The 27,155-nt window shown below is 40.2% G+C and overlaps 2 protein-coding genes across 3 annotated transcripts in view; one reads left to right on the top strand and one right to left on the bottom strand.

The window, feature by feature from the left end:
• The window catches only part of LOC311302232 (uncharacterized protein), a 340,899-nt gene that overhangs the window by 115,880 nt on the left and 197,864 nt on the right, over nt 1–27,155 (bottom strand). The gene's annotated exons all lie outside the window — the stretch shown is intronic.
• On the top strand, nt 311–27,155 carry LOC311301890 (uncharacterized protein). Of its 2 annotated transcripts, XM_084427279.1 has the most exons (4): nt 17,711–20,044; nt 20,151–20,254; nt 22,081–24,202; nt 26,105–27,155. In XM_084427279.1, exons 2-3 carry the CDS (start codon nt 20,209–20,211, stop codon nt 24,084–24,086), a joined length of 2,052 nt encoding a protein of 683 aa, XP_084283405.1. In that variant the 5' UTR covers nt 17,711–20,044; nt 20,151–20,208; the 3' UTR covers nt 24,087–24,202; nt 26,105–27,155. The 2 variants fall into 2 exon arrangements, with proteins under 2 accessions (XP_084283406.1, XP_084283405.1); XM_084427280.1 differs by lacking the exons at nt 17,711–20,044; nt 20,151–20,254 and adding an exon at nt 311–1,199.

Here is a 27,155-nt window from a genome sequence, read left to right as displayed (position 1 = left end):
CCAGTGATGAAAGGTTTTCTGTGTTGACACAAATCTTGGATGTCCGTGTCCTAACTGCTGGGATAATCACACAACGCGCACGACACGTCCAATTCGCGAACTAATCGACTCCTTTGAAATTAATTTGAATGAATGGTTAAAACAACTGATCTTTCCAACAGTGAACTCAGAAGACGTCTGAATCGGTGTAATGTAACACTTTACAATAAGGTTCTATTTATTACATAAATTACATAAAAAGTACAGTTTGCTTACTCAAGCTTAAGCTTTAAAATAAATTAAACCCCTTGTTTTTTTTTTTTTTTTTTGAAAAGCATATGACTACATTTTTCCACACAGTGCTATCAAGAATCGATAAGAGAATCGTTAAAGAATCGCATCGATAATCAGAATCGTCAGTGGCATTATTATTATTGATAAAATATTTTAATTTCCCATCTGTAAAATTGTAATCAAACATTAAAGAACATGTTTTTTTAAAGTTTTTTTTTAAGAGTTAAAAGTTTAAAATATTTTGCTAACATGAGGTCTTGTCACTGTCAGTCTTTTTACATCAGTGCAAAACTAGCATGCAAACTCATCAGCATGCATTGATCAATCCCATGGCATGTAGCAAAAAAAAAAAAAAAAAGGTGCGACCAAATCATTCTGATGCGACCAACTGAGAAAGTTGGTAGCACCAGTGCAAGTGGGTCTTGAGATTGATTATACTTGTCTAGGTGGGTCCTAGAATGAAAAAGTTTGGGAACCCCTGGTTTAGAGGACAATTACTCGAGTCGCCCCCTGTCGTTTCAAAGAATAGTACAACGGCGAGCGCGTCAAGTATAAACGCCTCGTCCGTTTGGGGAGGTGCGCGCGCAGTCTGCGGAGACTCGCACTGCGGAGCCAGGCGAAAGTATAAACAAGGCTTAATAGGAAGTGCTTTCTCTTCTCTTCGCACTCGCGCTTAGTCTCACTGTGAAAGCAGACGGGAAGCACAGTATTGTTCATTCTCTCATACACATGTGCTATTTACTGTCTCTTTGTAACATTACCACAGTGTAAATCGTCTAATTATCGATCTCTCTCGTTGAAAGTGGCGCTTTTAATCGTGATACGCCTATCTCTTCATTCGCGCGTGTGTTTGTCCATGCAGGAGTGAGAGAGCAGGACTTCCGGTGTGCTTTGCTCATTTCGCCTGTTATTACTCTTCTTTAAAGGTATGTTTGTACTCTTAATGGTTATATAATTTGTTTTAGTTTTAAGTTTCATGAGAGGGCTGGTTGGCACACTTTTCACTCTCTGTTATATTTCTCAGTCATGCTATGTTAAAATAGTCTAACCAGTAACTGAAAGGTTGAGATCTCAGCTAATCAACAGATATATTTAATGCTCACAAATTATTCCTACAAATGTTTTATTCATCATTAAAGTCATGTTGTGTCCAGTATGGGGGTTAGTTGGCACAGATGCTAGTTACAAAGAATGAGGTGACAAATATAAAGAACTTGAGCATGTAATTCAAAACAGAAGCAGAAAAAGATTCAACAAAATTTCTGCCCATTTTTAACCAAATTATTAACCAAACCAAAAACAAATACAGTTTGTATTGTGTGTGTGTGTGTGTGTGTGTGTGTGTGTGTGTGTGTGTGTGTGTGTGTTTGTGTATTAGTGGCACTGAAGCTAAACTTCCCCAGGCCAGCTATTCTCTTAAGACAGCTCAGACAGTTATTATATTTATATTTATAAATATACAACATACACTAGTATTATTATAATATGATATATATATATATATATATATATATATATATATATATATATATATATATATTAGTGTTGGGCGATATGCTCCATTTTCATATCGTCCTATCGTCAGCCTGTGAGATCGGCGATATACGATATTATCGTGAGGGGGGCGGGGCTTACTTATTTGATTATTAACTTGCTTATATTTACTCATCAATTTGCTTGTTTTATTACTTCGTTTTATATATGAGAATCTTTTTCTATTTTGCTAGCAAAGGTGGAGTGTTTATTTATAGGCTAAATCAGGTTATTTCCCAGCATAGTGAAGTAAAAAATCCTAATTATTCTTGTATCTGACTCGGAGTATTTCAACATGTCAGCGGGAAATTTATGGACACACATGATCCTCTCATGCCGTTACAGATGCAGCATTTTGACTAGAGCCCTGCACGGGCCTCAAATCTAGGCCCGAGCCCGGCCCTGGCCCGAGACGCTCAGGCCCTAGCCCGACCCGTGTCCGACAGCTCATCAGAATTATCAGCCCGAGTCCGACCCGAGCCCGTTTTTTTTTTTTTTTTCACAGCGGCAGACTGCCATTAAAATATGTCCGTTTTGTTAGTTATGTTTCTTTTCTTTTCATTTCTTTATTAAGTTAATTTAGACAAATGTTTGGAGCATTTAAAAAAAAAAAAAAAAAAAAAAAATTACCAGCGGCAAGCCGAGCCAACAGCGAGTAAAACATGTTTGATCAATTTAGCCTCTCAAATCAACGCTAATACTTTACTTAGCTACAATAAAATCCATAGATATAAAAACACTTCAAGCATATCACACAGACAGTTAGTTTAATGTTTATTTATTAAACCACAGTGAGTAGGCCTACAATTTTTTTGAAATACTGAGGCAGGCTCAGGCTGCTCGCAACAGCGCTCGCAAACGAAATGAGCAGCAGCCTACAATCTAAACAAATTAAATTAAATAAATCAAAAACAAACTTGCAGGTTATCTTACCTCAAAAATGCACCACAGAACATGGCCATTATTTTTTCCAGTAGTTTCCAACAGTTAAACGAAAATAAAGTCCAATCAAATGAAAAACATCAGTAGTTTCCAACAGTGTAAACGAAAACCAAACGAAAAGTTAGAACAGTCTCTTACAGAGCATCGTGGAGAAAAAGAATAGCATCCACAGTGGAAGATTTTAACCCAGTCCTCTTCTATCACTCGCGATTTTTCTCATATTCTCCATTATTTGCACATGAGGTGAATCGTGGGTCGCGCTGACGGGAAACCTTCTGTGTGTGTGTGCGTGCGTGCGTGCGACTGTCATGTCAATCATATGTCAGTGTAATTATACGATTATGAAAGTTATGAGGTTATTAAACGTCTTTCTATGTTTGTTTTTCTATCGTCGACGTCAACTTCTCATATTTTTTTAATTAATGTCTAAAAATATAAAAAATATAGGGGTCCCAAAAAAAGCCCGAGGCCCGGCCCGCATGTGAACTATGACGTGAAAATTGGCCCGAAGCCCGGCCCTAGGGGCGTAAAAAAGTCGGGGCCCGTCGGGCTCGGGCTGAAATGCAGGGCTTTAATTTTGACTGTACTTCTGCACGAGATGTGAACACGTTTTAATAATTTCTTGGGTCAAGAAAGAGTCAGGAGTCTGCGATATATATCCTCCTACCAGTGCTCTCTCTGTCTGGATGCACTTCACATATGCGCACCGCACTTCAATAAGCCCAAATAACGCGGGTTAATGTGTTTTAAATGCCGGGAGAAATCAGAGGCAAAAATCTAAAAGTCGATCGGTAATACTTAAACTCATGACTTGACTCTGATAAAGGAAAACGGGTTAATGCGTTTACATGACCACATGCATTGTCAGTTTATTCCGCATAATCGAGTTAATAACGTGCATGTAAACGCGCTCATTCCCTGAAAATGAAAGCAGAAACGGACTGAGCTTTCGCTGCATTAACGGCGCATTCTCTCAGAGACGACGGTGGATACAACGGTATAGCAACTATCTTAATTTACTGGCTTAATATTTCTCTTGTGGACTTACATTATTGACAGTAAAAAAATTAGAAAAATATTTCTTGTTAAACAAGTGTTTGAAGTTGCTTTTGATTTTCACAGATGGCAGAGTTGTACGTTCGTGATCTAAAGACTTTTATTAGGCCTATATATAATTTTATTGATATTATTATTAAGTGTGCTTGCTGAAAGCAGCACACTTATAGTTCTTCTTAAGTTTTCTTCTTCTTCTTCTTCTTCTTCTTATTATTCCCGGGAGAAAAATTTTGGCCAGCTCCTGCGCCTAGGCCCTTTGAGACAGAGACACCGTTCCAACTTTAAAACGTACGGTCAGTGCCGGTTTAAGTTGCTCGCGAAGATGACATCACGAGTCCATGTCGTTTGTCCGCCACACTGGATTGAACAGAAAGCGAAACTAAAGTTTCACAGGTCACAAATTTGGTCCGAACTTCACGAAACTGGACGTACATGATCCTTGGACCAAGCCTCACAAAAGTTACTAGAAGGATTTTTGATTTTCGGAAGCGTTTGCCCGTCACAGCCAAACGAAATCAGCGGCGTAGTCGCCAAAACAGGAAGTAGTTCATATTTCAGGAACTCTATCACGTATCGAAACCAAACTTTGTACATTAACTCAAGACTCCAATGTGAGGATGTACAAGATAATTTTTTTTTTTTTTTAAATCCAAAATTTTACATAATTTGGCAACCCCCCCCCCCCCCCCCCCAGCTATTTGGCCAGCTCCTGCGCCTAGGCCCTTTGAGACAGAGACACCGTTCCAACTTTAAAACGTCCGGTCAGTACCGGTGTAAGTTGCTCGCGAAGATGACATCACGAGTCCATGTCGTTTGTCCGCAATATTGGATTGAACAGAAAGCTAAACTAAAGTTTCACAGGTCACAAATTTGGTCCGAACTTCACGAAACTGGACGTACATGATCCTTGGACCAAGCCTCACAAAAGTTACTAGAAGGATTTTGGATTTTCGGAAGCGTTTGCCCGTCACAGCCAAACGAAATCAGCGGCGTAGTCGCCAAACAGGAAGTCGTCCATATCTCAGGAACTCTGTCACGTATCGAAACCAAACTTTATACATGAACTTGGGACTCCAATGTGAGGAAGCACAAGATCTGAATTTTTTTTTTTTTTTTTTTTTTTTTTCAGGCTAATAGACAAACCCATTTACCTATGTCTATGCAAGAGTTTCACCTTTTAATGTTAATGCATTTAGACAGTAGGTGGCACTGTTGTATTACATTTCACAGAGCAGCCAAGTCAGTGTATGCATTCGTTTTTACCAGGTTTGTCTTAATAAATGCAGGCATGAATTTCGTTTTTTGCATTGGTCTATTTTAATCATCTTCATTTATTAATATATACAGATTTGTATGCATGAATTGTGCATTTCCAATCCTCAAAGCAGTTAATAAAAAAAAAATAATAATAATAAAAAAAACTTTATACAAAATACATCATGCTCTTCTTCGATAACCGAACAAACAATTCATTGTCTGTGGCTGTGTTTGTGCGTACGGGAAATATGCTGCGCATAACAATAGAAAACAAGGAGAAACACGCAGTCACATACTCAAACAATCAACAACGTCGCTCTAGAGGTGCGTTGTGGACTGCGAAGTGGACTTCACAGGGTTTTCCGCCATCTTAAGTTAGAGTCTAATCCGAAGGGAGCGAACATGTTCAGTTCGAAGGGCACTGCACACGGCATAGGGAATAAGGGAACATCGATACATCACTTTACAGGAAGTGGAGAGCGATGATCACACACCCAACTGTCATTTCGCGCACCACGTCACCAGTCAGAACGGTCATAACGATGGAGGAGTTTACGTATGTGTGCAAGTAATACATTTCGCCATTGTTATACAAATGACAGTATTTTTAACGGTTATTGTTGTGAATATTACATATACTATTTTTGATGATTATAATTTACCTCAGTGAATGCAGCCAGCTTAGCTAGTTTGTGAAGTAAAGTGATTTTATTTTAGGTAGTTGTAAAATAGTGCAATATAATTGTAAATATATAATATAATAATAAAAATTAAAATATGAATGTAGTCCTATATATATTTGTTATATCATAATCTGCGCGACTCCGTCGTTGACTTTCTTTGATGACATTTGCTGGGCGTTTCAAATGAGCGGTTATTGTCAGTGAAGTCCACTTCAACTGATATACTGTGCTCAGGGGGTAGGGGAGCAGTGAACACTGCGTATGGACCCTGTCGAATGGAACGCACATTAGATGTGTAAAAACCATAAAACAAGTGGAAAGCGCGAGCGCGCCGCTGTCTCCTTTCCACAAGCGCTTGTTCTCCTGTGGCGTCTGTCGTTGCTATGCAACCGTGAACTGCGCTCTCCATGATGACAAGAGCTGTGACTGAAATCGCTCCCTATCCACTATATAGTGCACTATTTAGGGTGTCGGCCATTTTGTAGTGGTGTCCGAATTCTGAGTGAACGACATCATTCCCTACATTCTTCACTACTTTTACCCACAATCCTCTCTGAATTCGAGTGTACATACGATGTACACTTGCTGAGACACAACTCAATAAGGCGATAGAGCGCGAATGAAAAATAAAAAAAAAATTCACCATGGCAACGGTGCACGCGAGTTAGAAAACAATCATTTATAAGACCAGACGCCTGGTTATTTATTTATATATACCGTTATATCTATATTTGAATAAACACATGTGTTGTGTTAACTTGTGTAGTGTTTTGTTCTCTTTAATTTTCACATATAAATGTAAAAAGTAAATAAATATGAAAAGCAATTAAGTGTTTTTATTATCTTTTTTTTTAATCAAATAACGCAATAAACGTGAAAAATACATACATACAATTGTTACATACAATTCATACAGCCAAAAAAAGGAAATATTAAAGATGGGTAGGTAATGTTTATGACAAATTGTCTGAGCTCTCTGGCGCGTGATAATTATGTCAGCGTCCGAATTCTTTGCTGATGTAGTGCACTCAACTGCCATTCATTATGTAGGGATTAGTGAACGAGTGAGCCGTTTCAGACACAGCTAAGGAAGTATCAGCAAAAGATTAATAGATTTCTAGCCCTTGCATTAGCTTTACTACTAGATATATTTATGGAGATGGAAAATAATAAGGCGCCCTGTACAGCTATGATCAGCTGTTCGGCCGAGCATTCAATGTTGTTACGCTGCAAGCTGATGGTTTGTTGCTGCCGCGCTCTATCACTCGCACACCATAAAGAGCAAATTGTTTTTTAATGTTTCAATTTCGTGATTAAAATGACATAATTTGGAAGCGGATCATTTCTTCACAAACAGCTCATTATGACTCAATGTTAGAATGCTGCACCTACACTCGATAGTGTGAATAAGATCAGCGCAACGCAGACCACTGCATTGACAGGGTAAAACATATGATCTGTCTACGGCCAGGGCTCAGCGGAAGACAGAAAATGCCGGTCCAGCGCTGATTGAGGAATTAAATTCAAAAATTCAAAAATAGAAGACAGTTTAACATCTTTTTTCTCGCATTCTCGCATTTTTTTCTCGCATCTCGCATCTATCCACTACCTGCTAACGTTAGTGCACTGCACCCGAGCAAGCACACTTTGCAGTTCCTCCGGAAATGCATTTTTCTAGTTATCATTAATATTTTGTAACTGTATTGTTTTTAGTGTTATTAGTGTCATTAAATCTTTTGTTAATGTGCTACGGAAACAAAATACTGACGAACAACGATGCCGTCTTCATCTTGGCTCTGTATAAGAATGATGCATCTGTTAAAACAAGCACTCTTGACAATTTGTGAATGGATCACCTTGCAATTAAATTTTGTTGTGGGATGTAGTTTTGATGTCTGTTTTAAAAACATTTTCTTTGAGGAGCTCTCATACGCGCGTGTCGGTGATGTCGCAAGCGTGGTTATGTGGTGATGTCGTTATGAATTTAGGCAACTAAGGCAAGGCAAATTAATTGTAGTTAATTGTTGTTAATTAAATGAATTGTAGTTCCTAACAATACTAGCTTAATAATAATAATAATAATAATAATAATGATTTTATACATTAATGGGAAAACAAGCCAATTATCGTATTGATATTGTCAAAGGCATCTGCCAGCAGCGATATTTCTGACTATTGTCGATACACGATACTATCGTCTATCGGCACAACCCTAGTGTGTAGTATTAGGAGTAACAGAAATAATGCAGTATGCTGTTAGGCTAACTAGCATGTCAACATGTCTGTATCTCAATCAGATGAATCACAGTTCTGGCAGATGTAGACCGGTAAACCTGGAGTGCATAAGTCATGGGCCCACTTTTTGCAATACAGGCACTGAGGCCATCCTTAAAAATATTCTTGTTTGCCGTAACCCGACCGACCCTGTCAATTTAGTACCGACCCAATTATTATTTTTTTTTCCCTTTCAGTCCGACCGACTTGCCGGTTGTAAACTTGCGTTAAGACCGACCGATTCTTTTTTAACTCTTCAAACAACTAATACAAATGCAATAAAATAATATTAGTTATTAAGTATTGTGAATATAAATTGCCTAGACCTACATACAAACATAAGCTACGTTCTTTCTTTTAAATAAAAACCCGTGGCGCGTCATCTATGATTATGTTTACACCATTGGTTAACCGTTAACGCATGTCACACTACTGCCTGCAAGCTAAGTTTGCTTCGTTTCATTCACTGTCAATGGTTCGCGCTTGGTAATGATGGCTGCGGCTTTACTCTAAAGATTATTTCATTTTTATATGTTGTTGAATATGGTTTATTAAAAAATAAACATGCGAGAGCGTGTTATAGGCCAAATGTCATGTTTTAGTCAGATATGACGACGCTACTGCAACACGCATTGCCGCAGATGAGAAGCTGAGCATCAACGTGCAAACTATCGCAAATCAAAGTGAAAGTAAGTCGCTGACGCTTAACACACAATCATCATCATTAAATGTAAAGAAACGAAATGATCTTACCAGGGCTGTTTCCGCTTTCTCTTATTGCGGGCTTTGATTCAGAAATTTTAGCTGATGATAAATAAAATAATGTAGTCATAACTAGGGGTGCACCGATCCGACTTTTTCAGTCCCGATACCGATACCGATGCCTGGGCTTTGTGTATCTGTCGATACCCGATACCGATCCGATACTATAGTTGAATTAATAATAAACTGTATACCTTCCACCTTATACCTTCCTTGAAGAGACTAAAGGCACCAGACTTTACTAACTAAACATAACTAAGACAAAATAACAGATGTATGTAATGTGTTGTATTCTTATTTATTTAAAAAACAATTGTGCATTCAAATCGAAAATAGAATATAATCAAACTTCTTTAAATAAATGTAAAAAAAATCTAATTAAAATGTAGCGGTGGAAACAAAAAAAAACTGTGTTTCCAAAAATTGTAAACATGTAAAAATATAAAGTGCAAAGTCCTGCAACAGGAATTTAAAATGCAACATAGCAGCTGAACCTGAGAATAAAAAAAATAAAAAGTTGGTCGAACAACAACTTGATCACACATACAAATAATAATAACCAAACATTGTAATGTGTGTCACACCACCATCACAAACATGACCTGTGAATGCTCACTTAATCAGCAATGGCAAATTTAAATGTCAGTTTTAATGATCATTATGTTTCATATTTTAAAAAATGAAAACAAAAAGAAGCAGGGTTGTGTTTTATATTTCGTGTTGTTAATATGCAGTAAAGATAATCAATGTACGCGTTTGCCTGAACCACATTTATGTGGCCATTAATATGTTTAAGATTTTTTTTTTTTAAATGAAAAGAGGCAGAGTGGTGTTGTATAACATACTTCGTTTTATTTTGGGCTAAAATATACATAAAGAGATTACCGGAGTAGCCAGAGCGAGCTGAGTGACGCGATCAAGAACGCATGCTGTTCCATTTGCAGAATAACCGGACTCGCGTCCTCTCGTCCTCGGGAGTTCGTTCTCCTGAGTCGAACTTGGCAAGTCCGAACTACCAAGGAGGACGCAAGTCCGAAGTTTGCGTACTTGGTATTGAGAAACGGCCTCTGGCTCGCTCCATGTTGCTTCTAGCATGCGACACGCGTGAAGCTGACGAATGACGTAGGTTCTGCTGCGACGACGAAAAAAAAAAAAAAAAAAACCTGGATCGGCCCGTGGATCTGTTATTTTTTCCGATCCCCGATCCAGCTATTTTATCAGTATCGCGGCCGATATCCGATCCTAATATCGGATCGGTGCACCCCTAGTCATAACTGTTGCTTTCGGTGACGTGCACTCCATTAAATCTACATAGCAGTAATTGAAGATCGGATTTATATCCGCAAAAAAAAACCACACATTTAGCCTATGTAACCAGGTGTAAATGGAATCGTTTTGATAAATCAGATTGCAATCCGATCTGAGAAAACGCATGAAGTGGCCTGGTGTAAACAGCCCTTAGACATAGGTGAAAAATGTCACCTAATGTCACCCGACCCTGATTTTTTTTTTTTAAATGAAAAAATATATATTTTTTTATATAATTTTTTTTTATATATATAAAAATATAGACCGACCTACCGACCCTTTTTTTCTTTTTTTTTGCTGTTACTGCAAACCAAAATATTTTTAAGGATGGCCTGAAGCCAAACTTCCCTAGGTCGGCTATTCTCATATGACTCTAAACAAACCAGACAGTATTCCTCTTCTTCAGACTCAGATGATGATCTCATTTTCCGTTTTTTTTTAAGGAGCAGGAGCTTTGGATGGAGCTTTTAGTTGTGGCTACTTTTTTTTTTTTTTTAAGAGTCTCTTCTTTGTGGCGGCCTTTTGTTCCTCTAGTTGTCGCTTGACTGGTGTGTCTGTCAGGAAGACGGTCTTCCTCTTCCTCCTGACGGCACCACCAACTTTCCTAGGCCCAGCCTTAGGGAATGGGCGCAGCTCTTCTGGGGTTAGGAGACGTCTCCCAGTACCAGCAGAAAAACCACTTGGTCTGGGCACAGCATTGTCAATGCCAGGCTGAAGCTGTTGCACAGCATTGTCAGTGACAGGGTGAAGCTCATCAGGGAAATCAACAAGACAGTTGTGACTGGGTTTGGCCGGTCTGTAACATAAGATGGGGCGAAGGCCTCTTCTGGAAAAACATCCCTGTTATAGGGGAAAATTCCAGCCACCCTGAATCCTGATTGGATGTTATTTGGGGTTGCAGCCAATGGGTATGCTGTGGCAACAATCCCAGGCACATCATATATAGACATGGTTTTGCCAGGGTTGTTGAGCATCCATGAGTCACAGGCTGTGTTGACATGCCTCTTCAGAGGCCCATACACAGTGCGGTCAAGAGGCTGTAGTCAATGGGAGCGGTGTGGGGGGAATTATAGCATGACTACACCGTTTTCTTTGGCATAGTTCAAGCCACTGACAGAGAGATGGGACCCATGGTTGTCAAGCAAAAGGAGACATGGCTTCTCTTTTGTGTATTTTGTATTCTCCACAAAATGCTTCAGGAATTCAACAAAGTGTTCTTCCTTCATCCATCCTGACGGGTTTGCACCTCCTTTGCAACCTGTAGGTCCATTCAGAATGAAGTGGTCCCTGAATTTTACCCTGGGGAAGACAAGATATGGAGTAAGGCTATTCCCTGTGGCTGAAACTGCGCAGGCAAGGGTAATAAGCGACCCTCGTTCTGCTGAGGTTATTGACTCAATTTGCTGCCTGGCAATGACCCTGTTTGGTTTCTGGACTTAAGTGACACCTGTCTCATCCATGTTCCAGATGTCACCTGGATGAAACCTGTGCCTATGCATGACGGTATCTAGGTTGTTGAAGAAGGCTTTAACATTTTCTTTATTAAAGCTTGTAGCATGAGCAAGGCTTGTGGCCTCTGGCTTCCTTATAGAAAGGGAAGGGTGCCCCCTCAAAAACAAAGTAAATCAGTCACGACCAGCTTGCTGCAGCTCTGACCGAGTCTCAGGCACCTTGATGTTATTTGACAATGGTATTGGTATTTTGAAGTCGTCTGCTGTGCTCCTAATACTTCTGTTTTGAGTCTTCACCTGTCTAGCTGCCTCTAGCATAATCTGTGCTGGTGTCTTTCCCCTGTCTGTTGTTCTTAAATATTTTCTGACCATTTTGACTTTTAAAAGAAAATTATTTCATACATAATAAATTTATGTTCCTGAGAATTTAACGTAGGCTACAATCCCGATAAAAATGTAAAGCATTGTTATATTTATTTACATACAAAATGAATATATATATATATATATATATATATATATATATATATATATATATATATATAATATGAAATATTAATTATGTTTTAACATATGTAAAATGCATAAATTGATACATTTATAACCAAATGGCTATACTGGGGTTGGTTGGCACATGTGTCAACCAACCCCCAAATCAGTATGACAACCAGCCCCACCCACATTAGGACACACCTCTTTACTGAAATTATGTTAGCCACATAGCATCACTCATCAGAGACTTTTAAATTTCATATCAAAATATAGCTGATCCTATCTCTATCAACAGAAATCCTTACATTTTATATATCTCTATCTATCATAGTTCTAAAATAAATGTATTTAGTGGGGAGAATGTTTTTTTTTTTTTTTTTACACTTTAAAATAGAAAAGTTATCCTCACCTCAACAGTTAGTGACAATTCGATGATTTTACTAAATTGGTGTGTTCAGGTCAAGAGGGCAGTCATTTTAATGTCAGATTTTTGTGGCAGCGCCCTCTGGTGTACTGGGATTGAACTGTGTGCCAACCAACCCTTGACCCAACCAGACCCGCTCTCCCCTACTATATGGTTCAATCTTATTCAATGACACGGCATGATTGTATCAAAATGACTTACATTTACATTTAGTCATTTAGCAGACGCTTTTTTCCAAAGTGACTTACAAATTAGGACTAAATTAAGCGAGTCATCGTGTAGAGGCAAAAAACAACGCAAGAAGTAGGGCTGGGTATCGTTCAGAATCTTTCGATCCGGTGCCAATTTCGATACCTCAGTTTCGATACCGACTCCTAACGATACTTTTTTCGATACCATATGTTTTAAAATTCATTTCAACATCAACAAAAATACATTAAACACAAAGCTTTTATTTTCCACCTTAATTGTGAATCAAAACAGTTATCAAAATAAAAAAATTCTGGTAAAACTGCTTACTAAGTAAGGCCATGTCCACACTAATACGTTTTCGTTTGAAAACGTATATTTTTCTCTCCGTTTTGGCCTTCCGTCCACACAGAGACGGCATTTTTATTATTGAAAACAAAGCTTTTTTGAAAATGCACTCCAAAGTGGATACATTTGAAAACGCTGTTTTCGCGTTGTAGTGTGGACTGTGAAACTGGTGGAATTTAAAAACGATGATTCCGCATATTATACCAATAGGCTAGATATTCATGTTTATACCAGTGTTGTGCCTGTTATGTGCTATTCACTTTCACACTGTTGCTAACTTGCTAAAAATATTCTACATTGCACACTCTTCATATCACAATCCTGCAAAGATGACAGAATTTACTCACATTTGGTGTCCTGCGGCAATACATGAGAGCAGTTGCGTTTTAGACCAAACATGTGGTGACTGCGTGCGACCTGGACCGCATCAGTGAATGGTGAGATATTTTACTAAATAAAATGATCCTGTCAGAAGAATTGCGCGATAACTTTATTATTTATTTTTCCATCTGAATCATATCAGTGATCTTTTGTGGGGTTTTACGCATGCGCTGTAAGGTGAATTTAGCGTTTTCAGGCGTTTCTCAAAAGTTTCTCATTCACACTGAAACGTCCGAAAATGCCTGAAAACGCTAGTGTGGACGGAGAGCGTTTATAAACAAAAACGTTGTTTTCAAATGTATCCGGTAATGTAGACATAGTCTAACATTAATAAAATGACTGCCTGTCAGTCAGTCATCAGGGCAGAGAAACCACCATTGTGGCTGCTTGTCTAGTAAGAGGAAGTGTAACGTCAACAGCACTGCGACCGCTTTCGGCTCGTCATTAATATCATATCGCAGCAGACACTGTCTGCGTGAAGTTTTAAAAAACTGTTACCACACTTTAGACCAACCGTGACTCTCTGTGACTTCAACAAAACTGCAAACAGTTTGATCCGTCCGCACCTCTCCGTGTGTGTGTGTGGGGGTGTGGGTCGGAGCTCCGCTCTTTGTCAGTATGTAGAGAGGACAGATAAGCTTGCACTTACGCGCTCAGATGCTTTTGGAACCGAAATTTGGCACCGAAAGATAAAGAATTTTTCGATACTCATAGGATTGGAGTATTTTTTTCGATACCATAAAAGTATCGACGTTCGGTACCCAGCCCTAGCAAGAAGTGCTCAAAATAAGAAGTTCAGGCATTAATCAGAGTAGCATAAGCCCGATAAGCGAGGGTATAAAGGATTTTTTTTTTTTTTTTTTTGTTAAGTGCTCACGGAAGAGATGGGTTTTCAGCTGTCTTTTGAATGTTGCCAGGGATTCTGCATTCCGGATGATGGTGGGGAGAGCATTCCACCAGCATGGAACTGTGAATGTTCTGGAAAGTGATTTTGTGGCTTTCTGTGATGGAACCACGAGGCGTCGCTCGTTGACCGATCGTAGGCTTCTGGTGGGGGTGTAGACTCGAAGGAGTGAGTGAAAGTAGGAGGGAGCTGAGCCTGTGATAGATCTGTAAGCACGCGTCAATGCCTTGAACTTGATGCGAGCAGCGAGAGGTAGCCAGTGCAGAGAGATGAACAGAGGAGTGATGTGGGCCCTTTTGGGCTCGTTGAAGACAAGACGAGCTGCAGCATTCTGAATCATTGTTAGAGGTTTAGTTGCACATGATGGAAGTCCCCCCAGAAGAGCATTGCAGTAGTCAAGCCTAGATATGACCAGGGCCTGGACGAGAAGTTGTGTTGCATGCTTAGTTAGGAAAGGCCTGATCTTCCTGATGTTGTGCAAACCTGCATGAGGCCATCCTTAAAAATATTTTGGTTTGCAGTAACAGCAAAAAAAAAGAAAAAAAGGGTCGGTAGGTCGGTCTATATTTTTTTTATATATAAAAAAAATTATATAAAAAAGTATATATTTTTTCATTTAAAAAAAAAAAAAATCAGGGTCGGGTGACATTAGGTAACATTTTTCACCTATGTCTAAGGGCTGTTTACACCAGGCCACTTCATGCGTTTTCTCAGATCGGATTGCAATCTGATTTATCAAAACGATTCCATTTACACCTGGTTACATAGGCTAAATGTGTGTTGTTTTTTTGCGGATATAAATCCGATCTTCAATTACCGCTTTATGTAGATTTAATGGAGTGCACGTCACCGAAAGCAACAGTTATGACTACATTATTTTATTTATCATCAGCTAAAATTTCTGAATCAAAGCCCGCAATAAGAGAAAGCGGAAACAGCCCTGGTAAGATCATTTTGTTTCTTTACATTTAATGATGATGATTGTGTGTTAAGCGTCAGCGACTTACTTTCACTTTGATTTGCGATAGTTTGCACGTTGATGCTCAGCTTCTCATCTGCGGCAATGCGTGTTGCAGTAGCGTCGTCATATCTGACTAAAACATGACATATAGCCTATATCACGCTCTCGCATGTCTATTTTTTAATAAACCATATTCAACAACATATAAAAATGAAATAATCTTTAGAGTAAAGCCGCAGCCATCATTACCAAGCGCGAACCATTGACAGTGAATGAAACGAAGCAAACTTAGCTTGTAGCCAGTAGTGTGACATGCGTTAACGGTTAACCAATGGTGTAAACATAATCATAGATGACGCGCCACGGGTTTTTATTTAAAAGAAAGAACGTAGCTTATGTTTGTATGTAGGTCTAGGCAATTTATATTCACAATACTTAATAACTAATATTATTTTATTGCATTTGTATTAGTTGTTTGAAGAGTTAAAAAAAAATCGGTCGGTCTTAACGCAAGTTTACAACCGGCAAGTCGGTCGGACTGAAAGGGAAAAAATAATAATAATTGGGTCGGTACTAAATTGACAGGGTCGGTCGGGTTACGGCAAACAAGAATATTTTTAAGGATGGCCTGATCGGGCTGTCTTTGAAATGTGATCTGTGAAGGTCAGCTGGTCATCAAATATTACTCCCAAGATTTCTGACCGACCTTGCTGGGGTGATTGATGATGATTCTAGCTGGATAGTGAAGTCGTGCTATAGAGATGGATTGGCAGGGAGGACGAGAAGCTCAGTCTTTGCCAGGTTGAGCTGCAGGTGATGTTCATTCATCCATGCCGAGATGTCCGCCAGACAGCTGGAGACCCGTGCAGCTACAGTGGGATCATCTGGTTGAAATGAGAGGAAGAGCTGTGTGTCATCAGCATAGCAGTGGTAGGAGAAGCCATGTGCCTGTATGATGTGTCCCAGTGATGTGTAGATGGAGAAGAGGAGGGAGGGGTCCAAGAACTGAACCCTGAAGAACCCCTGTGGTCAGTTGATGAGCTTTGGATACCTCGCCTCTCCATGCGACCCTGAAGAACCTACCTGTGAGATAGGACTCAAACCAGTGGAGGGAAGTTCCTGTGATGCCCAGTGATGAGAGGCTGGACAGAAGGATCTGATGATTCACAGTGTCGAAGGCAGCAGACAGATCCAGGAGAATGAGAACTAAGTGCAGAGTTTTTTTTATCTCAAGCTCAACATCAAGCAGGCCATCTAGAACTTCATTTTCTTCAGGGTCCACCCTGAAAAAAAAGTGAAAAAGATATGACCATTACTTCACAGACAATAGCAGAGATGCCCAGACTTCCCACTCCCTAGACACTTCCTCCAGCTCTTTAGGGGGGACACCGAGGCGTTCCCAGGCCAGCTGGGAGAGCTCCAGTGTGTCCTAGGTCTTCCCCGGGGCCTCCTCCCGGTGGGACGCGCCCGGAACACCTTCCCGGGAAGGCATCCAGGAAGCATCCAGAACAGATGCCCGAGCCACCTCAGCTGACCCCTCTCGATGTGGAGGAGCAGCGGCTCTACTCTGAGCTCCTCCTAAATGACCGAGCTTCTCACCCTATCTCTAAGGGATTGCCCAACCACCCTGCGGAGAAAGCTCATTTCAGCTGCCTGTGTCCGGGATCTTGTCCTTTTGGTCATGACCCACAGCTCATGACCATAGGTGAGAGTAGGAACGTAGATTGACCTGTAAATCGAGACCTTCGCCTTGCGGCTCAGCTCTTTCTTCACCACGACAGACCTCTACACCGGCCGCATTAGTGCAGAAGCTGCACCGATCTGTCTGTCAATCTCCTGTTCCATCCTTCCCTCACTCGTGAACAAGACCCCAAGATACTTGAACTCCTCCACTTGAGGCAGGAACTCTCCACCAACCTGAAGTGGGCAAGCCACCCTTTTCCAACTGAGAACCATGGCCTCAGATTTGGAGATGCTGATTCTCATCCCAGCCGCTTCACACTCAGCTGCAAACTGCCTTAGTGAACACCGAAGGTCTTGTTCTGATTGGCCCAGCACGACAACATCATCCGCAAAAAGCAGAGACGAAATCATGTGGTCCCCAAACCTGACACCCTCCGGCCCCTGGCTGCACCTAGAAATTCTGTCCATAAAAATTATGAACAGAACCGGCGACAAAGGGCAGCCCTGCCGGAGTCCAACACGCACCGGGAAACAGTCTGACTTATTACAGGCAATGCAAACCAAGCTCCTGCTCCGGTCGTACAGGGACCGGACAGCCCTTAGCAAAGGGCCCCTGACCCCATACTCCCAGAGCACCCTCCACAGGATGCCGCGAGGGACACGGTCGAATGCTATATATATATATATATATATATATATATATATATATATATACTACCAGTAACGTAGCATGCATAATACAGCATTCTTTTGTTATTTTCGCAGTTTGTCACTCGGGTTCAGATCAGGGGGGCCGTTCCTCTCAATCATCGATCCAGGTGTCACTGTAGCTGCCCACGTGGGTGTTGAAGTCCCCCAGTAGAACGACGGGGTCCCCGGTCGGAGCACTTTCCAGCACCCCTCCCAGAGACCCCAAGAAGCCCGGGTACTCTACACTGCCGTTTGGCCCATAGGCGCACACAACAGTGAGAGACCTATCCCCGACCCAAAGGCGCAGGGAAGCGACTCTCATTCACTGAAACACATGGCGGCTGAGCTTGGGGGCTATAAGCGACGTCATGGTTTTCGATGTTATGGTCCATCATAAAGGGTTTTTGAACCGCTCTTAGTCTGACCCGTCACCTAGGACCTGTTTGCCTTGGGAGACCCTACCAGGGGCATATAGCCCCAGACAACATAGCTCCTAGGGTCTTTCGGGTACTCAAACCCCTCCATCACGGTAAGGTGGTAGTTCAAGGAGGGGGACAGTCAACCAGTTCATCACCTTGAAAATGGACTCCAATTGGTCCCTCGACAGATCTCGGGCTGACATTATCAACCTTTTAGCGCCGTGGTATAGGCTGAACTGCGGCTGCATTTCCAGTTGAAGACTCAGCCAAATACCTCCAGAATCTCGATCTTTTTGTGGAGGAACTGCCTGACCAATGAATTTCACAATCCAAGAATCGAATCGAATTTGTCCTAAGGTGAAAACACTGTCCACGTGTGTCTGAGAATTACCTGAGCTCAAATCGATGGGAGCGTTTTTCCAGATGGAAGTTTGTAGTCCAGGCTGTAGCTCACCTTAACCATATTGCTTACTGTTTCGCTCATTTACCAGAAGATGGAGATTGTGCTGGTTGATGTGAAAAAAATGTGTGCTCTGCCAGCAGAATGACTCCAAGTAGACCCTGCTTTCTCTTATGTTGGACTGGACATGTTTGGTCCATGGGAAGTGTCAACAAGGCGTACACGTGGAGGTCATGTAAATAGTAAGAGATGGGCAGTATTGTTTACTTAATTAGTATGTATAAGGGCAGTCCATATAGAAGTGGTAGAGGAAATTAGTTCTTCAAGCTTCATTGATGCATTGAGACGCTTCTTTTCATTGCGTGGTATAGCCAAGCAACTACGTTCAGATTGCAGAACCAATTTCATTGGCATATTTAAAGAAATGGGGATAAGTTCTCCTGAGGAGGATGGTGTGCCAAAGTTCTTACAAGACTAGAGATGCACTTGGATCTTTAATCCCCAAGCGTATGATTGGGGTAGCACGTCACATTTTGGATGGGATGTTGTCTCAGACCAGTAGGGCATGACTTATTCATGAAGTGTTAACTACACTCTTGGCTGAGGTCACAGCCATAATGAATGCACGCCCTTTGATTCCTGTCTCGTCTGATCCTCAGAATCCTCATATTCTAACACCCTCTATGCTGTTAACCCAGAAAAGTGACGCAAAGTCTTCTCCTGACATTGACATTAGTGGAGGGAGATATACTGAAATATCAGTGGAAACGTGTTCAGTTGCTAGCTGATGAATTCTGGTATCGATGGCGTAAGGAGTATCTGTGTACTCTTCAATGTCGTCAGAGATGGCCACGCAAAGAACCCAACATCAAAGAGGGGGATGTCGTCCTTCTTAAAGAAAACAGAATTGATCTTTTTAATGTCCCCAAGCTAAATCCTTATTAGAGTGTGGTATCTTAAAGATGCCAGACAGGGAGTGTCCTGGCCCTGCCAGTTTTAGGGTATAGCAGGAAGATTGGAGAGTGTGACGGTGATGTCATTATATTCAGACTGAATCAGCCTGTGAGTCAGAGACACCATGAGGTTGCACATGTTGTTGACTTCTTAATTCAAGGACATCTTAGTTTGAAATTGTTGATGGGGGCATTCTTTGTGAGGTTTCTGGTTTTGTCATTATCACTGAGTTGAATGTATTTTTGTATATTGATAATTGATGTTGTTTGGTACAGCATGCTTTTTCATGTTTTCATGTGATATTGCTTAACATTCTTGAAAATGTTATTTCTTGCCAAAGCAATTGTGTTTACATGTGTATATGTAACCGGTGGCTCGCAATTCCCTGCGTGATGCGCGGCCTGCAACACCAGTTAGAAAACTTGTCTGCGTTGTGTAGCATTGTGGAGACAGACACGGGACAACGGCGGCAGTTTCACTGGATTTGATCTGTTATTTAAAACAAATAAAAGCAGCCTCTGAGTGAATCGCCCTTAACAATCTCTCTAAAAACAAATGTGATGCACATTTAATCACATGTGCTCTCATTTCCACATTTAGGCCCAGATGCTAAAATATAACTTAAACGGGATGAAATGACAAAAATAACCACACAGACAGGTAAAATAATATTATATACACAAATTTGAGTGAAAATATAGACATAGAAGCAACAATTAAGATTAAAAAAGATTATCAGAATCCCAAAATAACCTTACCTCTCCAGTGCATTAACCTTGCAAAAACGGAAGAAGAGGAGACAAAACAGGAAATTAAGATGGATCATGACATCACATCAATTAAAGGGGAAATCACACATTTTTCAGGCAGGTATATCAAGCATTTGGAAATAAACCATTTTGTGTGAATTATAATAAACAATAAATACATTTAACAGTACACTTTCTGTACCGGTTACATGTATAACTTATTAGTTTATGTATTTGTATTTTCAGTTTCACGCCATTCATACAGTAAAAATTTTGTTTAACTTGCTGGATAATTGAATGTGAATTCATTGAGGACAGTACAGTGTATGTTTACTGATTTTATGGAATACATGTACGCTAGAGTTTTGTTAATTAAACAATTAGACTATGACATTTAGATGTTTGAAAACTGCCGAACTGACCCCAAACCAGCCCAAATTTTGTCCACCCGCCCATTTTTTGCATAGACGGTAAAAGAAATGGACACAGCGACCCCATCGACTTCAACGGAGAAAAGTGAAGTCAATTAGAAGCACTCACTTCCTGATGGCTGAGCGTACTGCGCAGACTCAAACTGAGCATGATGACGTAGATGTAACGTGAGCAACCTGTCTGACAGTTGTAAGCCTTCGAATAGCTGTGCCGAGAGAAATCTGAATCATTCCCTTCCGAAACTTGCAGAGACAGAGAGCGTAAGTAGGAGCTGTCCATGAGCTAAGAGCAGGAGCAACTTTTGCTAAGTATTCTAATTAATTATTTTGTCCTATAGCCTCCACGTCCCCCCGATTGCCTGCAAGCTTCTCCTCCTGTCCATACGGTAATCGCTCTACTGTGCGACAGAGAGTCGCGTGGTTATGACGCAATCGTTAGCCTATTTTGACAAAAACTGCTTCTACAGGGCCATAGTGTAAGATACAAGGTAATGGAGCCTTTTATACATTGTCGTGTTTCTTTAGAAATAAACAATGGACAAATGGAGTCTTTAAACGCCTCAGATGTAAAGTTATTCGCTGTCAAAGTGACGCCAAAATGAATGCGAGTCAATGGAATGCTAACAGCAGGTGAAGGCTTGCTAGCCAATGGCGGCCCACATAGAAGGTACACTTTTCGGCTGCTGGAATACCCCCCTTTAATTTTTGTCCAAAACGGCCCAATCTGGCAACACTGGCCCAGATGATGTCACTTCCTGGGTGTCACAATTAATAAATTGTTTAGAGGAAAATCAGTCCAGAAGTTAACAGGGTTGAATGAAACATGTTGGACACAGATAATGCTAATAAAAACTGTTAGTTTAAAACCAGTTAAAGCCCAACGTTAATCTACACTTTGAGCATGTTGCAAACACTGCAACGGTCGTGAAATGAGGTCAAACTCTGCGGTGTCTTTTAATACAAACAAATATGACAAAAATAATAATTCCACAAATATACAATCTACTGCACGTTACTGCAAAAATGCATTTTTTCTCACAGCAAAATTCACTTGATCTTGTGTTTCCGGTGTCCCACATTCACATGCGTATAAATGGACATCAGTGGAAGGAAAAGTATATTGTAACTGGCCTTTAATAATTACGTTTTTAGTTTAATGAATTAAATATCAATCTAAATGTTGGTGTCAATATTATTACACTATTGTATATTTTTTTTTTTACGTATTACATTAGATAATTTTGTTGATCCAAATCTATTTAATATTTCTTACTACTGAAATATGGTATTTGTATATAATGTTTTAAAAATAATAATTGAAGACCAATGTACCTCATTCATGTATATTTTCAGGGACATATAATTTATAAAAAGGCATAAAAATGATTGTAATATTTATAGAAGTTGTTTACTTTGGTACATCATGGTTCACTGTTATGTCCTTTTACTTCATATTATCTCTTGGAATTGTTTTGATGTACTGAAAATGAAATATTTTTTCCTCTTTGATTTTTAGACCCGATGGAAGAGATCGAGGAGAGTGAAGAACTGAGTGAAGTGGAGGAGGAGAGAGAAGAACTGAGTGAAGTGGAGGAGGAGAAAGAAGAACTGAGTGAAGTGGAGGAGGAGAGAGAAGAACTGAGTGAAGTGGAGGAGGAGAAAGAAGAACTGAGTGAAGTGGAGGAGGAGAGAGAAGAACTGAGTGAAGTGGAGGAGGAGAAAGAAGAACTGAGTGAAGTGGAGGAGGAGAAAGAAGAACTGAGTGAAGTGGAGGAGGAGAAAGAAGAACTGAGTGAAGTGGAGGAGGAGAGTGAAGAACTGAGTGAAGTGGAGGAGGAGAGAGAAGAACTGAGTGAAGTGGAGGAGGAGAAAGAAGAACTGAGTGAAGTGGAGGAGGAGAGTGAAGAACTGAGTGAAGTGGAGGAGGAGGGTGAAGAACTGAGTGAAGTGGAGGAGGAGAGTGAAGAACTGAGTGAAGTGAAGGAGGAGAGTGAAGAACTGAGTGAAGTGAAGGAGGAACATCATGTCAAACCTGGAGAAAAACCTTTGAGTCGCTCAAAGACTAAAAATATTTTTTTAAAGAAAAGAAGAGCCAAGAAATCTTTCACCTGCACTCAGTGTGGGAAGAGCTTCACAACCAAACGACGTCTTGAGATTCACATGAGGATCCACACTGAAGAGAAGCCGTTCATGTGTGATCAGTGTGAAAAGAGATTCTCAGACAAAAAATCTCTTAAGATTCACATGAGAGTTCATACAGGAGAGAAGCCGCATGTATGCAATCAATGTGGGGATAGTTTTAGTCAATCATCACACCTTAATGTTCACATGATGATCCACACCGGAGTGAAGCCATTCACATGTGATCAATGCGGTAAGAGTTTCATTCGATCTTCACACCTTAAAGAACACATAAAAATCCACACAGGAGAAAAGCCATTCACATGTGATCAATGCGGAAAGAGTTTCCCACAAAAACGTACTCTTAATGTTCACATGAGGATCCACACCGGAGAGAAGCCGTTCTCATGTGATCAATGCGGAAAAACATTTCTCTGTGCATCAAACCTGAAGACACACCTGACAGTTCATACGAAGGAGAAGCCGCATTCATGTTCTGTGTGTGGAAAGAGTTTTTCATGGCTGCCAACTTTACATAGACATCAGAAAACTCACACTGGTGTAAGAGAGTACATGTGCTTTGAATGTGAGAAGACTTTTATTACAGCGGACGGTTTAAAACTGCATCAGAGAATTCACACTGGAGAAAAACCTTACATGTGTTCACACTGTGACAAGAGATTCAGTCAGTCATCACATCTGAAAACACATGAGAGGATCCACACTGGAGAAAAACCTTACAAGTGTTCACACTGTGACAAGAGATTCAGTCGGTCAGCAAATCTGAAAACACATGAGAGGATCCACACTCGAGAAAAACCTTACAAGTGTTCACACTGTGACAAGAGATTCAGTAGGTCAGCAAATCTGAAAACACATGAGATGATCCACACTGGAGAAAAACCTTACAAGTGTTCACACTGTGACAAGAGATTCAGTCGGTCAGAACTTTTGAGATCACATGAGATGATCCACACTGGAGAAAAACCTTACAAGTGTTCACACTGTGACAAGAGATTCAGTCTGTCATCATCTCTGAAAACACATGAGAGGATCCACACTGGAGAAAAACCTTACAAGTGTTCACACTGTGACAAGAGATTCAGTCTGTCAGCAGATCTGAAAAAACATGAGAGGATCCACAGTGGAGAAAAACCTTACAAGTGTTCACACTGTGACAAGAGATTCAGTCGGTCAGCACATCTGAAAACACATGAGAGAATTCACACTGGAGAAAAACCTTACAAGTGTTCACACTGTGACAAGAGATTCAGTCAGTCAGCAAATCTGAAAACACATGAGAGGATCCACACTGGAGAAAAACCTTACAAGTGTTCACACTGTGACAAGAGATTCAGTCGGTCAGCACATCTGAGATCACATGAGAGGATCCACAGCTGAGAGAATTTGCACACGTGTGATCAGTGTGGAAAGAGTTTCTCTATTAAAAATCACCTGAAGCGACACATGAAGATCCATGCAGTGGAGAAACCACATCAACACAGTGTGAGATCACGGTGAGTAGTTTATCTTTATGTGCTGAGAAACAAAACCTGGAATCTTGAAGTTAGTTTGGCTTGTGTGCTTTTCCTGCAGCAGCTTCACCATTAAAGCAACACTAAGGAAGATTTTTACCTTAAAATAATGTTTCCAAAATCGTTTCAGTGGTTCATCAAGTCGTAACAGGGTGAAAGGCACTTATGCCTCCGCTTTGTGGTCCTTTATCTGCTATAACCACGCATTTAAGATTGCCAGATCGGGTCACGTTTCTGTAGTTCTAATGAGACAATTCCGCTTCCAACCTGTAGGGCGACCGCAGGGGAAAAGTTCCATAGTGTTACTTTAAGGGTTAGACTTTATTTTTCATGTGCATTTAGTCCATAGAAATTTAATTTACTGCTATAAATTAACATGTTTGGTAGATGTTTTCACACAGTGACCCTCATTTACAAAACGAGCATACTACAGAAAATTGGTTGCACGGTTTCCATGCAAAAAATTGGCATTTATTTATCAATATGGACGTGAGCAGTGGCTATGTTTAAATCTCACATAAGGTCTGAGATTGTGTTATCGTTATGAGAACACCAGGCATGAGCTTTACACTTAACACATTTATAATGATTTATCATGAGTCTGGTCTGGGGTTGTGAGGCCGGTTTGATGTACTGGCAAATTCTCTGAAATGCCTTTGGAGATGGCTTATGGTAGAGAAATGAACATTCAATTCACGGGCAACAGCTCTGTTGGACATTCCTGCAGTCAGGATGCCAATTGCATGCTCCCTCAAAACTTGCGACATCTGTGGCATTGTGCTGTGAGATAAAACTGCACATTTCGGTTTTTTATTTTGGCCAGCCTAAGGCACACCTGTGCAATAATCATGCTGTCTAATCAGCATCTTGATATGCCACACCTATGAGGTGGATGGATTATCTCGGCAAAGGAGAAGTGCTCACTAACACAGATTTAGACAGATTTGTGAACAATATTTGAGAGAAATAGGCCTTTTTTGTACATAGAAAAAGTCTTAGATCTTAGAGTTCAGCTCATGAAAAATGGGGGCAAAAACATAAGTGTTGCGTTTATAATTTTGTTCAGTGTAAATGAAGATTGCCACATTTATCAATGTACGATCAGTTGTACGATGTACGTACAATTAGTTGTTTCAGCCCTGGTTAGTTTGTTTGTTTTGATCATTAAATACTTTTTTTTTTAAAGAAACATCACTATGCTGAAGAACAAAAAGTTTGGTGTTTAGGTTGGAGAATATTTCAACTAGTTTCTTTGCCCTTCAAAGAAATGTGCTGACCAGTATATTACTTGTATAAACTTTGTCAGATGGCCAGAGCTGCTGCAGATACACATTTGAGAGCATTTGGTGGCACTAGTGAAACCAGCATTAAAGATTGGAATTACTTTAAATAAAACATTAGCATTTCATGAACACTTTGAATTACTTTAGTCATGATTAGCAAGATAATTGTGTAAAATACTCCATTGAAAGTAACTTTTGCCATGCGAGACATTTACATTTATGCCCCTGGCAGATGCTTTTTCGCTCTCTATTGTACAGGCGCAAAAATATGAGAATTTGCTGACAGATGGACCATTCATAACAAACGTCAAACAAATAAGCTCAGAGGCCAATCAGCTTGTGTCGTGTAGGAAACTATATGACTTCTTACAGATCATATGTCAAGCCTGCGTCATCTAGAGTTTTATGACCAAACTAGTGATTTATAACACAAATCATCTTCATGACATTAAAATAGATCATAATCGTGCTCAGCAGTTATTGACCAGATTTGATGGTATTAAAATGACTATTATACTCAGTGATCTTGACTTTGAGCTTCACTTTTAATTTCATGTTTGTCTCTCATTTGAAATCTCACATGATTTAATGTTTCTTTTAGACCTGATGGACGTGAACAAGAAAGGAAAAACAGAAGGCAATAAATCTCCTGCCCTCAGTGTAAAAAACGCTTCACATGTAAATCAAGTCTGAAGATTCACATGAGAGTTCACACTGGGAAGAAGCGGCTCAGGATTTCTCTCTGAAATCACATCTTCTCATTCTGAAGAAAGACCATTTAACTGATCAGTGCGGTAAACTGTTTCATTGGGCATCAGTCCTGAAGAAACACCTGAAGATTCAAGAAGAAGATTCATTAGTAATATTACACCAGAAAAGACACGGCAATGTGTGTTTCAGTGCATGAAGGCCTTTACTACAGATGATGAACTTAAAGAGCACCAGAAAATTCACACTGGAAAACACCTTTGAAGTTCAGCATCTTGAGATGCTTCATGGATTTTCATCTTATTCATCCAGGGAACTGTGCACTCACAGTGGAAACCGCACTGGGAATAACAGCCAATGTAATCTCACCCACTAACACAGTAATGGGCATCTGGGTGATAACTCACGTGAGCTGCACAACTCTTGCCTTTGTAACCTCTAGTCTGCAAAGGATCCTGCGGATCGACCACTGCCTGACCCACAGTTCTCCAGATTACACAAGGACCAGCAGCGAACCTCCAGCACTCAGTGTGGCTACCTTGGCGTTGCAAGCGCCAACGCTCTACTGTTTGAGCTACAGGATAGCTTGTTGCTATATCAGATTTGTTTTGGGTTTTTTTGTAGAGACTGTATCTAGGGTCTGCATATACAGATAGATACATTAGACACATTATCTGTATTCATAGTAAATGCTTATTTACTATTTTATACCAGCATCTAGAAAGACCACAATTGACTTCAATTTCTTCATCCAATCCATTGCTCATCTACTTAACATTCATTGTTAACATCCATTTGTGTAGTATCTGTTTGATTATTGATTACGTTTTCTTAGTAGTTTAGTCATTTTTCGTTAGTAGTTTAGTCACTTTCCTTAGTAGTATTTAGTAAGTGTGATATTTTACTCTTGTATATCTCTTTGTTAATAAATTCATCTTTATTGC

Source organism: Rutilus rutilus, assembly GCF_951802725.1.
Source record: "Rutilus rutilus genome assembly, chromosome: 1".
In the NCBI taxonomy this organism is placed as follows: Eukaryota; Metazoa; Chordata; class Actinopteri; order Cypriniformes; family Leuciscidae; genus Rutilus; species Rutilus rutilus.
Note: the sequence above shows the minus strand (reverse complement) of the source record. Positions and strands in the feature narration are given on the sequence as shown.

What these genes read in the sequence shown, in the direction of transcription:
- LOC311301890 (XM_084427279.1), top strand. Translation starts at nt 20,209, where the DNA reads ATGACATCACATCAATTAAAGGGGAAATCACACATTTTTCAGGCAG. An exon ending in ATCACACATTTTTCAGGCAG is followed by an intron (nt 20,255 to 22,080) that starts GTATATCAAGCA and finishes TTTGATTTTTAG; the next exon opens with ACCCGATGGAAGAGATCGAG.